The 17,653-nt window shown below is 41.4% G+C and overlaps 3 protein-coding genes across 4 annotated transcripts in view; 1 reads left to right on the top strand and 2 right to left on the bottom strand.

Moving 5' to 3' along the window:
- The window catches only part of LOC145446972 (AP-3 complex subunit beta-2-like), a 48,707-nt gene extending 41,104 nt beyond the window's left edge, over positions 1-7,603 (bottom strand). Inside the window, exons 1-7 of one of the 2 annotated variants that reach the window (XM_080325378.1) lie at positions 7,229-7,603; positions 5,471-5,546; positions 4,472-4,642; positions 3,821-3,981; positions 2,618-2,684; positions 1,228-1,410; positions 121-291 (exon numbers count right to left, since the gene is read on the bottom strand). In XM_080325378.1, the coding sequence (XP_080181504.1) occupies positions 121-291; positions 1,228-1,410; positions 2,618-2,684; positions 3,821-3,981; positions 4,472-4,642; positions 5,471-5,546; positions 7,229-7,326 (927 nt within the window). In that variant the 5' untranslated portion in view covers positions 7,327-7,603. The remainder of the gene's footprint in view (positions 1-120; positions 292-1,227; positions 1,411-2,617; positions 2,685-3,820; positions 3,982-4,471; positions 4,643-5,470; positions 5,547-7,228) is intronic. The other variant, XM_080325377.1, reaches the window with a different exon arrangement.
- Positions 7,604-8,126: 523 nt separating this feature from the next.
- On the top strand, positions 8,127-10,066 carry LOC145446392 (T-complex protein 1 subunit theta-like). Its single transcript, XM_080324679.1, has one exon. It carries the CDS (start codon positions 8,203-8,205, stop codon positions 9,853-9,855), a length of 1,653 nt encoding a protein of 550 aa, XP_080180805.1. The 5' UTR covers positions 8,127-8,202; the 3' UTR covers positions 9,856-10,066.
- A 1,037-nt stretch (positions 10,067-11,103) lies between these two features.
- On the bottom strand, positions 11,104-13,637 carry LOC145446393 (T-complex protein 1 subunit delta-like). The gene is made up of 3 exons (XM_080324680.1): positions 12,455-13,637; positions 11,585-11,815; positions 11,104-11,524 (listed from the first exon to the last, which is right to left on the bottom strand). Exons 1-3 carry the CDS (start codon positions 13,562-13,564, stop codon positions 11,255-11,257), a joined length of 1,611 nt encoding a protein of 536 aa, XP_080180806.1. The 5' UTR covers positions 13,565-13,637; the 3' UTR covers positions 11,104-11,254.
- Between the last annotated feature and the right edge of the window lie 4,016 nt (positions 13,638-17,653).

Raw genomic sequence — 17,653 nt, 5'->3', positions numbered from 1 at the left:
TAGCCAGCTGTTCCCACATGATGGAAACACGACCTCAGCCCCATGTCCCGCATAAATCGTCACCAAAATGTCAGCTATGCCCTAAAACAAACACTGCACATCATACAGAAATGTACGTACTGCTGAATTCCGGCTTTGTAACAGAGGCTTGGCGCAACGAAGAAGCATTTGATGATCGGGGTCCATCACATATTTTGGTTTGGAAGATTTTCTCTTCTTTTCTTCTTCTTCATCTTCCTCATCATCATCATCATCATAGAATGGCTTTTCAGAAATGCTCTCTTCATCAACCTGAACAAAGCATCATCTGACTGTTCACATTTTTAATCCCCGAATTGAAAATATACTGCAAGACATGATCCGTAACTGGCAGCGGGTATACAAGATAAGTACTGGAAATATGAACTGATTAAATACCTTATTGCATTTAAGCGTTGGTGGCAACATAGCCTTAATCTCCCAGAAGCACAGTTTACGGCCCATTGTTGTACTATTTATCATAGCATGTGCCAAAACAGCTATTGGGCTTTTACTGCTTTCAATCTCTACCATGAATTAGAAGTGTACCGTCAAATTTAGACAAGACGAGTTAGTGAAATTTCCAACAGATTTTATCTTGTGGTGTCACGGAACGCCACAGAAATAATAGTAAGAAATGTGCATTAACATGGACACTTATGTATAGGAGAGTGATTTAAACTGTGTGACGGCAGTCTATTTGGAATTTTGGGAAATAACTGCATAAATTTTGGCTCTCATTTGCTTCCAGATACTATTCCATGATCAAAATATATTGTTATTTTCATCTTCATGGCTACGTGCACGTGGCTTTCATGTTTCGACTGAATTTGAAAGCTGTAAACGAGCGAGATTTCTTGGAATTGACAACGAAATGTTTGCAAACTTAGTAGTACATGTTGAAATGAATAAGCATATCCATCACATTAACATGTGAAAATAATTTTTAAACCAGCTTTTCCTCTCTTGCCAGTGTGCCACAGAGTGGAAAAGTTGAGGAACAACTGCCGTAGGCGGATAGAGCAATCAATAAGGAATGCTATGGAAACGCTGCTATCAAGAGTGCCAGCTATTGCGATCGATTGACGATTCGCAGACAGAAATCCAATACATCAATAATGACGAACGCAGGATTAAAAGATTAAAACACAGCAAACGCAGTGAATGGGAATCACCCCTTTTTAGTAAAAGCAGTACGGACACACTCACGTCCTTATTCGGATCCAAGAACTGCGTTCGGGCGTACTTGGTCAGCATATCGATAATAACTATCTGGCCCCACTCGTCAACGTCGACTAGCAGCCCGCAAAGCTTTCTATAATGACGATGCACGAGGTCGATTCTGTCCGGACAAAGCTCTTGAAATGCCATCACGACACTGCCCGCCACCAACTGAAAAAAGTAGACATGGTGTAAAATTTTTCAACGCCTCGCATTGGTCCGTATTTGAATAGACTCTTGAATATACATAACTTCAATATGCAATTGAATAATATATTCATATTGAAATGAACCGGAATATTTTCGGCTGACACTCGTCAGGAGTGACCATGAACAACAGAAAAGAACATTGCACGGTACATCAACAATCGTGTTACCAAGTATGACGTGACCGGCATGAAAATTCAAACTATTGAATCAAACACATTGCTTCAGTTCCAAGCATTTGTTTTTAGATGTTATACAATTTACATGCTCCCTCTGTTGACACAAACTGGGTTGGCATATATTGATGAAATTCTGTACTGTACTAGCTGTTGACGGTTACCCCTGACGAGCGTCAGCAGCAAATATCCGAGTTTATTTCGATATGGATACATTATTCAATGGTATAATCGATCCATGTATGTTACGCCACTTGGAAAATTGAAAAGACGTTTCTTGAATTTCAAGTGATACAATAACAAATGCAAAACGACGCTCGCAATCGATTTAGGTGTCATCACCAAAATAATTAACAGTGATATGTTACCCCCCCCCCCCCCCGAGTGTGTGGGATCGTAAACAGAGGTGGCCAGTAACGAAGTACTTCTACTCGCGGTTATGTCTGCAGTAACAGTTTTCGACGCAAAATTATCTACTCTTTAAAAACGGGCTTTTGTACAGTCAAAAGTAGTTAGCCGGTCATTCTGCGTTGTCGAAAAGATGGATCTTTTGAAAGTAGCCTCTTCCGAATCACTACTAAAAGTACGCAACCCCTCGACCGAATCTTTCCAATTCTCTACTAGTTCCCGACGATTGCCCCTGACGAGTGTCAGCCAAAAATATTCGGGGTTTTACAATATAAATATGCTATTCAATTTTATATTGAAGTTCTGTACCTCCAAGAAGCTTTTTAATCAACCTTCTTTTTTAAACTACTTATGAAGGTACTTTTCAGAGGTTTCCTATTACACAGAAAGCTATTTTCTGTCGCTCAAAATAACATTCCTAAATTTCAAATGGTCAAAACCGAGCTAGACAGACAGAGCTGACAGAAGCTGCCAGGTCAAACCAAACCCATGTCCCGAGTTCTGACATTCACGCATTTCCCAGGCTACGGTTTCCGCTATTAGAGCGAGCCTCGGAGCAGTCAGCATCTCTAGCGGCAAAAACTAACCGTCGTTCTGTCGTTGAGCAGTTTTTCCAGCACTTCGATCAGATTCTGCTTCTGATCCGGATCCAGACTGTTAACACAAAATATCCAATCAGAATGGAGAATGTCACAGCCTGCATACCAGTGTTGGGATCAAGTCACCACCTTTGAGTCACGAGTCGTCTCGAGTCATTGCACATTTTGACGAGTCAAGTCAAGTCACTAAGAAAGTTGAAGAAAAAGATATGATGCAATACCCTACCCCCTACATATCCATGATACACTATTATAAACGTATGAACGATATTCGTCCGATTTAAATCATACATGAGGGTTGCTTCATATCAGCACCGGGCACTGTGAGCAGTTTATAGAACAGAGCGCATTGCTAGTATATTACTTTATTACTTGCTCACGACGACGTAAGGTGCATTCTCCGATCACTGCGTTTGCGATCAATTTATTCGTGATATAACAACGGAGGTTCAGTAAAACGCACAATTGTCAAGTGATTGGTTGCTCTCACATCTTATACCAGCGTATCGTTAACGATTCGAACTTATACAAGATACAGCGATATAGTCGACATCAACTACCTGACGACTTGAAATTGACTCGAAAATTTTGCTTCGAGTCACGAGTCAATCCGCAATTCTGACACGTCGAGTCAAGTCAAGTCAAGTCATTTTTGCAGAGTGACTCGAGTAAAGTCATACGAAAAAGTTTACTCGAGTCTGACTCGAGTCAAGTCATGACCCGAGTCATACCAACACAGCTGAATACTAAAATTAACAGAGAGCCCCGAGATTGCGAATTTCCCTAACAGCTGGAGTTTGAGTGAAAATACGAAGGGGTACGTTTTTACTCACCCCGCCATCTACAAGCCGCTCGACACGATCATAAAGCCGAATACATAAAAACGAGCATTGTCTTTGCTGATAGAATTTAGTTCTACTCTCCTATAACAAGATTCATGTTTTCTGTACTGGTAGAGCATGCTTGCATGCTGATCATTTTCTCGAAAAACATGAATTTCGACGGATAAAAAGGTAAACTAACCACATAAATATTCAAAGCCAAAAAGGCCTTTTCCTTTTCCGTCTGCCTGGGCACCAAAATCCAATTTCGAGTATTATTGAAAAAAAATATGAACAAAAAGCTAACAATCACAACCCCTCCCCGTTATTATTCATCAGACGAAACCTGACAAGAGGGCAGCCTACTGACCTGTACAACTTCGGAATTGCGTGGGCGGCGGTTTTTCTGACAAAGGGTGACATGTCATTAACGCCTTCTTTGATAGCCAGCATCATGATCGGAACGATGATGGGTACGCGGATACTCGAAAGAACTCGGAGCGCACTGGCACGAATGAGCTGATTCTGATCCTACATGGAACAAAAGCAATCAGATTACATACACCGTGGGCAGTTGTGTTCTAATTAGAGCTTAACATACTCAAGTTACTTCTTGTGGTCAAATTATCTACTGCACTTGTCATACTCTATCAAACTGACTGACAAATTCGCAGCATTTGTAGGAGTCAAACAGCCACAGCCGATTGGTAATGTAGAGATGTCCAGGGCAAGCAGAACCTCCGCAAGACAGTTAGAATATACTAAATAAGTAATGATAGAAGTACCATAAATACTATCGCTTTATTTATGGACAGATCTTTCCAAATTTCAAGTTCCTGGCATGAAAATTACTGCAGTCGCATGAGTTGGTTTTCAGTTAATTACTTGAAGACAGTTTGAATGCTTGAAAATACCTGAAAATTTACGATACTACTTTTACACGAGTCACAGTGTCACTGTCCATAATATCAAGAACCTCTGGCCATGCGTTGGTGTGCAACATAACCAAAATTCTGCATACCTTGAGGCCGCGTTGAAACGTTGAGATTGAAAGTAGCGCCAAATCTTGTTGTTCCTCAGCGTATCTTTCCAGATACACATAAACGAGTTTCTTCACTTCGATATTCTTGGAAGCGACGTTCTTTACTACGGCAGGGAACAGATGAGAAGCATTTTTCCCTTTCGCGACCATCTGAAAGCGAACAAGAAATTGTGTATATTGAAACAATAAAATATCACGAGATATCTAATAGGACACGCGCTAAATACCACAAGCCCGCTACAAGCGTCAATTGATTAAATTTTCCTGCTAAATAATGCTAAACTATTCACTATCATATTCATAATCAACTGCAGGTCTGCAGCTACATCCGGTTCTATTGTTTGGATCGACTCATGACAAACAATTTACGATGTACTACACTATAGGCCTAAACAATGCTATGAATGAATAGGAGAGAGTCAAAACGACAATGTGCAGCAGTCTAAGAAGCCAACATCTCCCTTGGTCCTTCCTCTCTAATGTGACCAACATGTTTCACAATATATATTTTTTCCATTCTCAGTGAGTCAGTAAATCCATCTAAGGCCTACAAGCAAGCATGACTAGCTCATTTCTGGTTCATTCATCGGAACCTAATTTAAATTATTCAATCCACATTCCACCATAGCTCGAACTGAAAAATGTTCAGAATTACAAATTATATGTAATTCAGATCACAATTTCACTGAATCAGTTCTCAGCAACAGCCCAAGTTATCTGCTGGGAGGGGCATGAATTACTTTCGAATGCACTTGGTCAAAGGGATGTCAATTTCATGAGAAAAAGTGAGCAATGAAACAGCATTGCTTGGATTGGGATCCATTTGTGTCAAACTTATCGGGTGTAAAAATAATTGTGCTGCTTGTCACATCTTAATAATCAGGTCTTGGTGTAACACTCATTCCTGATTTATCCAATTCATGAACAAAACTGCAGAACAATAATAGTATGAAAACTCAAGTGCCATTTAATGCTTACACCAATAATTCTTTTCATGGCATCGAGTTTGATGTTATCTTTGTTGGAGTCCAACATATTCTTTAAATCTTCATGTCTGCAAACATAAAAAGAAATAATGAAACTTGATTTGATTTTCGCAACATCAGGACGCCTCTCGCGAGACAGGACAGACTCGCTTATACAATATATACAACTACAATTGTACAGTTTATAAAATAGTACTGTTTCAAGCACTGCTGTGTGCTACAAATCATTTTTTATCTAATGAGCACGATTCAAGCCAGTTGGGAGAGAGAGAGAGAGAGAGATTATAATACTTCGTCGACCGGAAAACCAATAACAAACAGATTGAGTACCGGTATGTAAAAATTTCCAAAAAAAAAATATTTGCGTGCAAATGACTGTGTAACCGTACAGAAGGGTATCAGCAATACGATCCTTGAGATTTTCCCATCAAGCTACAACGCTGGAGATTTTACATAGTATAGGCCTATAGACTCGCGCTTAAAAGAATAATACAGTAGACAACTTGATACAATAGCATATGGGGTATAGCCTACATTCAATTTGTATTTACTTGAGAGTACATTTAATTCATAGAATAATTATACCTGGGCAACAACAGAATAGGTGAGGAGGTTATAGGACCAATCATAGTGGGTTGTATGGACTGGGCAGTCGGCACCCTCAGATAATTCCAAAATGCCATTAGTCGAATGTTACTTTCATACTGATTCCAAAAATGGAAATATTATAATGGTAATTATGATGCAAATCAGCATTGCTATGAACAATTGCTGCATAGTGACACAATGCATCAGACACCTCAGTCCGATCGTCATGCCAGATATGCCTGGACGAAGTCGAGCAGAGTTTCTCCAGGACTTCTGATGTGTTTCATGTGGTTGCACGGTTACGAATGTATTTCTCCGAACTGGCGATTGAGAGATTGTGTGATTTCTGACAAAGGTGTGTTAAGGAGAGAGCAGAGCAAAGCTGAGACAGGCATCCGTACAGATGCACGAAAACGCACGTTACATGCGACTTACAATATGTAATCGCACACGAGGAGTGAAAGCATGTCGGTAGCCGGGAAGAAAAAATGGCCATCAAAAATAATCGGCACGTCGTAATTGTTGAGAATCTTGGAGGTGCGGAACTTCAGTACTCAATTATATAATAAATTCATATTGAAATGAAATGAATATTTGGGTTTATTTCAATATGAATATATCCTTCAATGAGCAATGCCAGTTTCGAAATTCGAGGATGATTTTTTGGGGATTCCCATGCTCTGCTGATGTTCTTGCTTATGTGGTTGCAATCAGTATGAAAGCAGATATGCAATTATCAGGGCTGTTGTCATTTTGTCAACACAACCATTACATACTGGCGTGACAGATGATATAGGACTTATTTCATGAGTGACAATCCTGTCATATTCATTTTATTCCAATGATAGTGGATTTGGTTGTCAAAAACTGTTATACCTGGCTGGGGGAAGGGGGTGGTCAGGAGTCATCTGACTCAGATGTGTGGACATTTTGGTCAGTTGGGACGATTGAAAGCCATTGTTCTGTTGCGATATTTCAACAATAGGAATATTGTAATTGACAGAGTTGCAATCATTGATTGAATTGCTGAACAGTTGTCAGAGTCGCTGCAAAATTATTACTGATGCATTGATTCATTACTGATACCCCTCATTAATTTATTGTACAATTCTTTTTTTTTTCTTCAACATGGCCAGTGCCATAGGTCCACACACACACTTACTTTCTAAAATCCATTGTGAATAAACCTCCCGCAGAAGGATCATGAGCCACTTCGGGTTCCCGCGTGGATCCAGACGATCTGTCATTATTGTACGACATTCTTCCACCCGTCAGTATATCTTCTCAGTTTTCAAGCAGGGACGATTGATACCGGCGCCTGGTGTTTCCAAAGAACCAAAGGTGGGGTTTTCGCATCCGCGGTTTATGCTGGCATGGAGATCACGAAAACCTACTGTAAATTATGAACGGATGTTTTTAATCGTCTACTCAATTCAGTGTCTAAAGAAAATTAACGGATGTAGGTCTTCAGTTTCAAAATATACTCGCATCCTTTGTTGATACCGGCCTAAGCTACCTGCACTCTGCACAAACTCCTTTACCCTGCGTGACGTCACCACAATAATCATTTTCAGCGACATGCATGACAAGTTGCAAAAACTTTTATAACCAAAAAAATTATTCGACGATCATGTTTCTGCAGCAATGTATATCTTATAGTGGTAATAAATACAATGCTAATCATTTTTTCATTTATATATCATGATATGCATGCCATTCTGCTCAATTCTGGTATTGTTGGTTTGATAAATATGATTCTTATGTGATTCTTTTTTCAATTCTGTACAGGCATAATATTCCATCTTAGTCATATTTTACAATGTATAAAATTGTTTTATACTCATTTTTCTTTGTCTTTTCAATCTATACTGAACATAGCTCAGTGATACATTACAAGAAGCGATGTAGATTTTCCGTGTAGAATTTACGTAACGGGCGAGAGAGTTCTGGAAAGTTTCCGTTGAAAACGCACGTTACAAACATGTGTGGGGCGTGAATCGCAGATTAGTTTTGAATTTCGAGTGGTATTACTGTTGAAATTAGTCGAATGAGTGATTTCTATGAAAACTTACATCGTCAGTTATGTTTCAGATCTTTCTGTAAACTGTAAATCCGATTTGGTCAGGCACAGCAAACATGGCATTCAGAATTCCGAAAGCTCCCGGCTTCGCCCAGATGATGAAAGATGGCGCAAAGCATTATCATGGTCTTGAAGAAGCAGTTTATCGCAACATAAGTGCCTGTAAAGAACTGGCTGCTACAACCAAATCTGCTTTCGGTCCACATGGAATGAACAAGATGGTGATAAACCATCTGGAAAAGCTCTTTGTCACCAACGATGCTGCTACCGTCATAAAAGAGCTTGAAGTTCAGCATCCGGCAGCGAAAATGATCGTATTGGCATCGCAAATGTGTGAACAAGAGGTAGGAGATGGAACCAATTTTGTCCTAATTTTCGCCGGTGCACTTCTGGAACATGCGGAAGAGCTGTTGCGCATGGGTCTTTCAATACCTGAAGTTATCGAAGGTTATGAAAGAGCAGGTGAAAAAGCTCTGGAATTGCTAAGAGATCTTACTGTAAGTAAAGTAGCTGATATGCGTGATAGCAAAGAAGTTGCACGGTGCATGAAATCCGCTATCGCCAGCAAGCAGTATGGCAATGAAGATTTCTTGGCCAAACTTATATCAGATGCTTGCGTCTCTGTTCTACCTCAAAATTCATTGAGTTTCAATGTAGATAATGTTCGTTCGACGAAAATTCTCGGAGGAGGAGTGGGATGTTCTAAACTAATTCATGGTATGGTCTTCCAACGGCAAAGTGAAAGCAATGTAACTCGCGTCGACGGCGCAAAAGTTGCGGTTTACAGTTGCCCATTTGACATGCTGGCCACTGAAACAAAAGGAACTGTGTTAATTAAAAACGCGGAAGAATTGAAAAATTTCAGTAAGGGTGAAGAGGATTTATTTGAAAAGCACGTCAAAGAGATTGTAGCCACGGGCGTCAATTGCATTGTAACCGGTGGAAAAGTCAGTGATCTTGGTCTTCACTTTGCAAATAAGTACAAGTTGATGATTGTGAGACTAAATTCTAAATTTGATCTCAGAAGACTGTGCAGGACAGTCCAAGGCACGGCGTTACCAAGACTGACCGCGCCGACGCCAGAGGAAATCGGACATTGTGCTGCTGTCCGTATGGATGAGGTTGGAGACACTTCTGTCGTTGTGTTCGAGAAAAAACCACAGGATGGTAGTGCCGTGTGTACTGTAGTACTAAGAGCTGCTACTAACAACATCATGGATGATTTAGAACGAGCTGTGGATGACGGTGTCAATAACTTCAAAGTGTACACCCGAGACCGACAAATGGTTGCAGGGGCAGGAGCTACTGAGATTGAACTAGGTAAAAGAATTGAGAGTTTTGGAGAGTCACATCCCGGACTTGAGCAATATGCGATCAAGAAATTTGCCCAGTCCATGGAGGTTGTACCAAGAGCACTCTCCGACAATGCAGGTCTTAACCCGACCAAGATTGTATCCGAGCTGTACGCCGCCCACCAAGACGATAAAAACACCAGTGTTGGCGTTGATATCGAAGAAGGAGGTACCTTCAACGCAGTAGAAGCAGGAGTGCTGGATTCATATTTGGTGAAGCATTGGGCAATAAAGCTTGCTACGAATGCGGCAGTCACTGTGCTTCGAGTAGACCAGATCATAATGGCGAAACCGGCTGGAGGTCCCAAGGCACCGAAGCAGAGAGGAGATTGGGATAGAGATGCGGATGAGCATTGAATCAACAACACGAGACAATTTTTGTTTACATCGTGCATGTTATGGAGCAAGCTTTCCGGATTGATGTAGTTTCTTGTTATTCGGTGACAAGATCGTCCTATTGTATTTTTTGTCTTGAATCTTTGTCAGTCTCAACACGAATTTTGATTTCGCCGCGCTGTTATCGGATTTATAAGCATGTAGTTTCCAACGATTACAGTGTTTTGTGTAATAGCACTTGTCAATTTTAGGACTAGTAAGTTTAGGGCCTGATACTTGGTGTATGAGGTCGCAGCCGAATTAGGTGTATGCTTCTTGTCATTGAGTTCGTCATAATGCTGATATCACAGGTTCGGACATCAATGAAAGTTGTTCAATACCAATTATAGCTTATTCTCAAACAGAAATGCAGGCAACGACGCTTACTGGCACACTAAAATCATGTGATCAAGGATGTTCAATAACAATTATAGCTTATTCTTAAACAGAAATGCAGGTAACGACTAGGGCTGGGCAAAATCGAGTACCTGAGTGATTCGATTCTGAATCACGTAATATGCTTCGAGTCGAGTAATCGAGTATCACTCATTATGACATCATAACAGAATGTAATACGTCAAAGTTCAAATATGTACCGTTTATGCCACCACAAAGAATATAATGCCTGTTATCCATCTCATAAATGATACTTTGGTATTTTTCGACCATACCGATTTCATTCCACTTGGTGACAATGTTGTCGGATAATCATGACTTCGGAAATGTGCTATGTCCAGTAACCTTCGTACGATATGTTTAGTATGCTACGATACCGCCAATCAAGGCTTCACTAGTGGATGATAGTATCGAAACTATAATTCTAGATGATAAATTAACTTTCAGTGGCGATAAGCGTATAATTTCAGTACTCGAAAAAATCGACTTTTGCTACTCGACTCGAATCATTGAAATTAATACTTGATTCAGATTCGAGTACTCGTATCATCGTGCCCAGCCCTAGTAACGACGCTTACTGGCACACTAAAATCATATGATCAAGGAAAGGACGTCATCTATTTCAGTGCTTGATGTTTTTCCGGGATATACACCACCAGCCATGATATACATACACACGATCTGTGTGTATGCCGCTGTATAATCACATCTGCCTGTTGCAATCCATAGATCCTAGAGTGCCGATGTTCATTCCACACTTTCAGGTAGTACAATTCAACAAAATGTTCTCTGGCCACTTTTCACTCTACCCACCCTTGTAGAACAAATACTCTGTTCCACTGAGTCCATGTATTTATAACAAAACTGCCTCGCAAATCTCACGGTTGGATGGTAACAAACAGGCTTATGGAAACGCAAAAGGGACATCAAACAACACGTTACTTTTCATGCAAACAGCCTACAAAAACATCCCAACGATGAAAATTCAACCGCCTCTAGTGTTGACAATATCGTCAATCTTCAGTATGCTTCGAACAGTCTCTGTGGCAAGCTCGATCGCGCTTGTGGTGACTAGCAACGGCTGGACTACGCTCTCTTCCGCCATGTCAGATATTCCTCCTTTTCTGACATTGATTCCCGCGTTGTGATCACCATTCACATGACGATTTCTAAGCTCTGTCACAGTGCTGATCGGATTCAACCCGGCGTTTTCAGATAAAGTGTAAGGAACAACCTCCATTGCGTCCGCATATTGCTGCAAAACACAATGGCTATATAACAAATAAACCAAATCACCTTAATCAGAGCAACCTACGGCGAAGCAATATGCCTCCATTCCTCCGAGAGTGCGGGCGTGCTGAGCGAGACGAATCGCCAACTCAGTCTCAGGGGCTCCACCTCCTGCGATTGTGGCGCGCTTTTTCACAAGACAACGAATAACACACAGAGCATCGTGCAGAGAACGCTCGGCTTCATGGAGCACCAGCTTATTGGATCCACGCATCAGGACAGAGACCGTTTTACCTCCTGCGGCAGCGCCCGACACCTGCAACACATCGCTTGGTTAGGACTCTACAAATGACAGTCTTTTCCCGTTTGTGGGGTTACTAACTACAATGGATCAGTGCTCGATTGTGTGCCCGTCGTGCCGCAACCCTACCAATTTACCAGGGCTTGGGACATTTATATCAATTTTACCAATGTCTACAACCATCTTGTCGGTTCTTCCAGGAAAGATACATTATTCTACCTCAGTAGCTTCGATGTTGGGCAACCATCTCGGCGACTATTCCAGCAAGTAATTCTGGAATAGTCGACATAGCTACAGAATTAATGCTAATTAGTAGACTAATGCAATATTTCATGGAAGAATCACAATATTGATGCTATCCAAGTGGAATAATTAAATACTTCCTGGATGAGATGACGACGTAGTTGCCAACAGTAACAAAGCAGATACACCTGCTCGGGACCATCACTGGTTAGTGGTTATGCTCATCAGCGATAAAGGTCTTATTGGGCAGCTAGTGGGAATTGAATCCAGAGTCTCCGGTTGCGAGACCAGAGATGTAGCCACAATCGGGTAACACTTCACTAAATCAAATAAATATTGAAAATATAAATGAAGTACACACTCTACTAATTCAAATATCTTACAATAATTTACAAAATAAACTTTCATCACCTTGACAATTCGCCCTGACCCTACGCTGACTTCTTCAACCATATCCGCAGTAGCCAGCATATCCAGTGTAAAGTGATCGATGCTCGCGATGGGTTTGCATCCTGTGGCTTTGCAAACGAATTCGATCTCATCCCTCTCGATATCCTTGACAACAAGTATTTTCATCTTATTCAAGAAGTGAAGAGCCAAATCGCTCAAAGCATCTCTCAGAATGGATTTCTGAACCAGCAAAACGTTGCAACCCGCTTTCTTGATTTGCTTCACGAGGTTCAAGGTGTACTGACGTTCCTCACGCAACACCCGATCCATTTGTGTGTAATCAGAAACTATCACTTGATTCTCCATATCGGTTTTGGGTGGAGACAAACAGAATTGGATCAGTCCAATCTTTGCTTTCTCCACTCGCTGAAGACCAGACGATCCACTTGCAGTCTTCTGGGTCAACACTAACCCTTCTACTAATTCAGTATCTTCAATAGTGCCTCCGATTTTCGGGATGATCTTCACGTCGCGGAGATCTACGTTGGTTGCCACGCTCGGATCGATAACTTTCAAGATTGCGTCGACAGCCAAAGGAGCAAGAAGACCTGAATATTGCGACACGACCTTAGAATTGAGAGAAGTGGAAGCACTTTTAAGAAGAGTTTCCCGATCGGAAAGTTCAATCGGTCGAGACATCTTTGTCAAAACATCCACTGCTTTTTCAGCGCATTGTTGAAAAGCATCGGAAATAATGGTCGGATGAATGCCTCTACCCAAGAGCTTGGCAGCGGCGTCGAGCAGGCTGCCGGCGAGTACAACTACCGACGTGGTGCCATCTCCTGCCTCGACATCTTGAGCTTTCGACAATTCGACCAACATTCTAGCAGCAGGGTGCAACACTTTCATTCGCTTCAAGATTGTAGCGCCGTCGTTCGTGATGGTAACATCTCCCTTTTCGTCCTGGATCATTTTATCCATCCCTTTCGGTCCAAGACTTGTCCTGATGGCATCTGCCACTGCCTTTGCGGCCGTAATGTTGCTCTCCCTAATTTGAGTGGGCTTTTCCTTGTCCTCGAAACGGCCAGCACGTCCATATTTTTTACCGGGAACAGCTTTTGAAATTGGCATATTCAATTTCTCAATTACCTATCAAGATCTGTAACAATAATACTATCAGAGAGAATGTTTGGTTTATATTCAATTAGAATGAAAACTATTAATACCGAAAACCAATTGTATACTTCGGAGTGCAGTGTAATATTGGGGTTGAAAAACACTACCAGTATACCGCTATGCGAAATGCGTCGTTACATAATTGATACAATGATCGGTATATGAGCGTAAAATTGTTCTCAGGTCTGTTTCATCATCTTCAAGACAAAATATTGGTTATCATTCTACAAGCAACTTTCATACATGGTAAAGGTGATTGATTGACATATCACATTTGTTAAAATAATTTCAGGGTATATATAATTAATCTATATTCAAATATTACCGGTAGTTTCAACGATTCGACATATGACTATCACCTAACATTACGATGTAGTGATAATATCTCAACGGTGCAGGCACTTTTCAGACAATATAGGTTATTCCCATACGATCCTTCGAATTTCGTTATATTATGACCTGACAAAACTCAACAAAATATAATACAATTTGTAACATGCCTTTACATCGCGTTCAGGCAACGTGAAAATTGTGTAGGCCATTTCTCATCGAGTGTGCATTCCGTAATTGTGCACAACATTTTACCACTTTATTTTTCAGTTACTCGTATAGGTTAGGTAGGAAATTTCATTTAGTTTGACTTCAGTAAGTCGCTTGGAATTCTTTCGATCTTATCATTGTACCGCAATATTGTTGCGGTTGATCTGATGAAATTCTTAAAGACCGATCTGACCATTTTTTCAAAGTAAACATGGTGTATTCTCAATTGGCAATTGCCGGTGCACATTCAATAATGATCCGCAAAACTGCCTAACGCGGCATCCATATATGTTACTATCTTACTTGCGACGGAACGCAAATAAACTCAGGCGCCTAGCGCTCACCGTCTTTTAATTTGCAAGTTACTAAACGTCGTAAAACGCACCTCCAAAGTTCTAAATCTCAAATCCCTTGCCATGATAAGTCAGCCTGCTGCTGGAGTTGCTGGAGGCTTGGCCAGTAGCTTCCAGAAAACGCACATGATATATTCGCTACAGCGACTCTGGGCAAACGATCATTGGCACAAATTTTAAGCATAAATTAAAATTGCATCGGTTCAGAACACCACGCGATTACGTGCAACGTTGTAAACTTCTATGACCTGGGCTCCTTCTCCATTGCGTCGTTGTTCTGACGACTTCCTTACAAAGATACCCAGATAAACCACATATCAGTATTCATCATCAGTTTATCAACTTCATCATTTCAAAACACCACAAGACAACGATACAATGACAAGATAGGAAGGTGTTGAAACAATTTGGATTAGTTTTTGAAATCAGACATCCCCTGAGTCTGGACCAGGGGTCCCCAGCTCAAAATTGGCCACTCTTCCAACAGGGTCAATTTTCAAAATTTATCATATAATTCCATCACTTCAAAACATCACAAGACTGCAATACAATGATGATAGGAAGGTGCCGAAACGACTCGGAGTAGTCTTTGAGATTAGACGCTCACATGGGCCTAGACCAGGGGCGGGCAACATACGGCCCGCAGGCCAGATCCGGCCCTCGACGGGATTTTGTCCGGCCCGCGGACAGTCTCCCGTCGTACATGATGATGTGACCCGCGATCCCAGTCTGCCGAGATTCCCCACTACTTGCTTAGTACGTGATATTTTAGTGACTGTGTGCGCAGCGCAGTGTGCGAACGTGAAGGTTACGCGTAAGCAGGGCCGTAGCAGCACTTCGTCAGCCCCCCCAAAAAAAACTTTGGTCTTGGGCCCCCCATAGGGTTATAGACCCAACTTCTAGACCCCAGACCCCCCTCCGGCGGTACACTCTTTACCGCTATTCATCATATTCATTGGGATTTTCTTTAGTGAATAAGCTTTTCTCGCCTAAGCGCGCGAAGCGCGGAAAATTTCTAGAATTAATGATTTCATCGGTAAGTATGATCGGGAATCGCATATATTGTTATCAATTTCTATCTTCTATCTGCTCACGTAATCAGATTTGCCGGTAGAGCTGAGTCAGGTGTGTTTGAAAAGGTAGGACCACTCCAAAATAATTAAACATCTTCGGGCGTATACCCGTTGGCAGGAACGAAACAGCACCTCGTCAGGCCCCCAAAAACGTGGGTCTTGGACTCCCATAGGGTGATAAAACGACCCCCCCAATCACGTTGTTCGCGTTTGTCACGAAATTATCCGTACTGTATTGTGAGCCAGCGCGAAGCGCGAAAATGTTCGATAATTTATGATAAAATCGGTCAATCAGATCGGCGATTCCATATATATTATGCTATCAATTTATTGTCCTCTCTACTCACGTAATTAGATTTGCCGGTAGAGCTGAGTGAAGTGTCTTGAAAACAAGAGGGACCGTAAATAATGATTAAACATCTTCGGGCGGGCGGACCCGATGATATGACTTCGTTACATGATGTTATTTCGTGACTTCCAGTCTGCGATATCAAAAAATATAGAATCGCCCAAACGTAGGCTTCTAAACTAAGAGACGCACACGATTTCAAATTGGTATTTCTTCACTGGCATAAAATTTTTCCCAGCGGGATGGTATTTTGTCTTGTGAGGTTCAGACAGGGATATATAGAACTATAGTTCTATATATCCCTGGGTTCAGATTGCAAAGACAGGAAGATTCGGCGCCAGTCATTTAGACTCCTATGGACAGTTAAACCTATATGTATTTTGTATATATAACGAAGTCTTCGGTCTGCATAAGGGCATAGACATTTTCGGCCAAGCTTTTCTCGCTGCCGATCGTTCTGGCACACTTCTTGGAGTCGCATGTTATATGGCCTAAAACTTGATTGTATGTCTTGGTGGGTCGTGGCGCGGTAATGGCCCAATACCCAATAATAAAGATAAATGGGTACTTGAATTCGCGCGCAAAAAATCTATGATTTATGCTAATTCACGAAATAATTTTGGGCCCCCTTCGAGCTCGGGCCCCCCCCAATTGGGGGGTTTGGGGTGCGGCAGTTACGGTGCTGCGCGTAAGTTCGTCGAAGCGAGAAGACTTGCATTATCGGCATTCACGATATATTCAACCCGAATGAAATGATATCTTGGTAAATTTGGGGTTCCAGGCTTATCGAAATCGTAATTGAGGATTGCACCCTGTGTTCATAGATCCGAGAGAAGCAGACCTGGCGGCGCCTGCATTACAATGATGTTCTCAAATCCACATTATCTTCGTCATTATCGATGAAAAATGGCTTTGTAGTGACATTGCTTTGTTAGAATACATTCATTAAATACGATTTATTCCTTGTATATGTAGATAAATGGGCAAATATTGTATGGATTCAACAATCCGGCCCGCCAAGTACCTAATTTTCCTATATCTGGCCCGTCGACCGGAAAAGTTGCCCTCCCCTGGCCTAGACGATGCTGTAAATAGGAGGCATGCACACTAGGGTCATGACTTGAAAAAATAATTGCCTGTAGCAGGAATTAATGAATATTTTGGTATAAACAATGATATATATACAATGATTGGAGACTGCCACGCCCCTTAACGCTATAAGATAGATTCCCGGCGAAATCAGTCCGTCGCGGGATATGCTTGAGTAGAGGTAGGCCTACGGGATTGCGTATGTCGACTGTGGGGGAGTGCTGCAATCGACCTTTCTGGCGTACTAATTCACTGATTTTCCCCAATTGGTTTAGTTTTTGTTGGATTCTTGAGCATAGTGAGGCAGTGCTGCATACTAGGATGTAATATAACTTTTAACAGTGCACATTTATCAAAGTACCGACTAGCTGTGAGGCATTTTAGCATCGGTTGCAACCATGCATGTACAACACAGCCTAAAAAATTAATACATACTGTGGGTGAGCGTCAATATAGATGTGCAGAACCTAGAAGGATTGTTAAGAGGATTTTAAAATATTCTGGCAGCATTTATGTCACCTGATTTTTTAAAAGAGAAGGATTGATTACGATAATTGTGTGAGCAACTAAGTTGTTTTATATAGTATATATTGCAATATTGTGGGGCCGAATTCACCAAGGGCCGAGTTCACCGTATTTG

The sequence above is a fragment of the Botryllus schlosseri genome, chromosome 9 (assembly GCF_051294905.1).
Source record: "Botryllus schlosseri isolate E-star chromosome 9, Bs_hap1, whole genome shotgun sequence".
NCBI lineage: Eukaryota > Metazoa > Chordata > Ascidiacea > Stolidobranchia > Styelidae > Botryllus > Botryllus schlosseri.
Note: the sequence above shows the minus strand (reverse complement) of the source record. Positions and strands in the feature narration are given on the sequence as shown.

Bases quoted from the DNA above. Each gene is read 5' to 3' on its own strand.
- LOC145446392 (XM_080324679.1), top strand. From the start codon at position 8,203: ATGGCATTCAGAATTCCGAAAGCTCCCGGCTTCGCCCAGATGATGAAA.
- LOC145446393 (XM_080324680.1), bottom strand. From the start codon at position 13,564: ATGCCAATTTCAAAAGCTGTTCCCGGTAAAAAATATGGACGTGCTGGC. The intron at 11,816-12,454 runs GTGATGAAAGTT...GATGTGTTGCAG, and splicing joins GGTCAGGGCGAATTGTCAAG to GTGTCGGGCGCTGCCGCAGG. The intron at 11,525-11,584 runs GTAGGTTGCTCT...TGTGTTTTGCAG, and splicing joins TGGAGGCATATTGCTTCGCC to CAATATGCGGACGCAATGGA.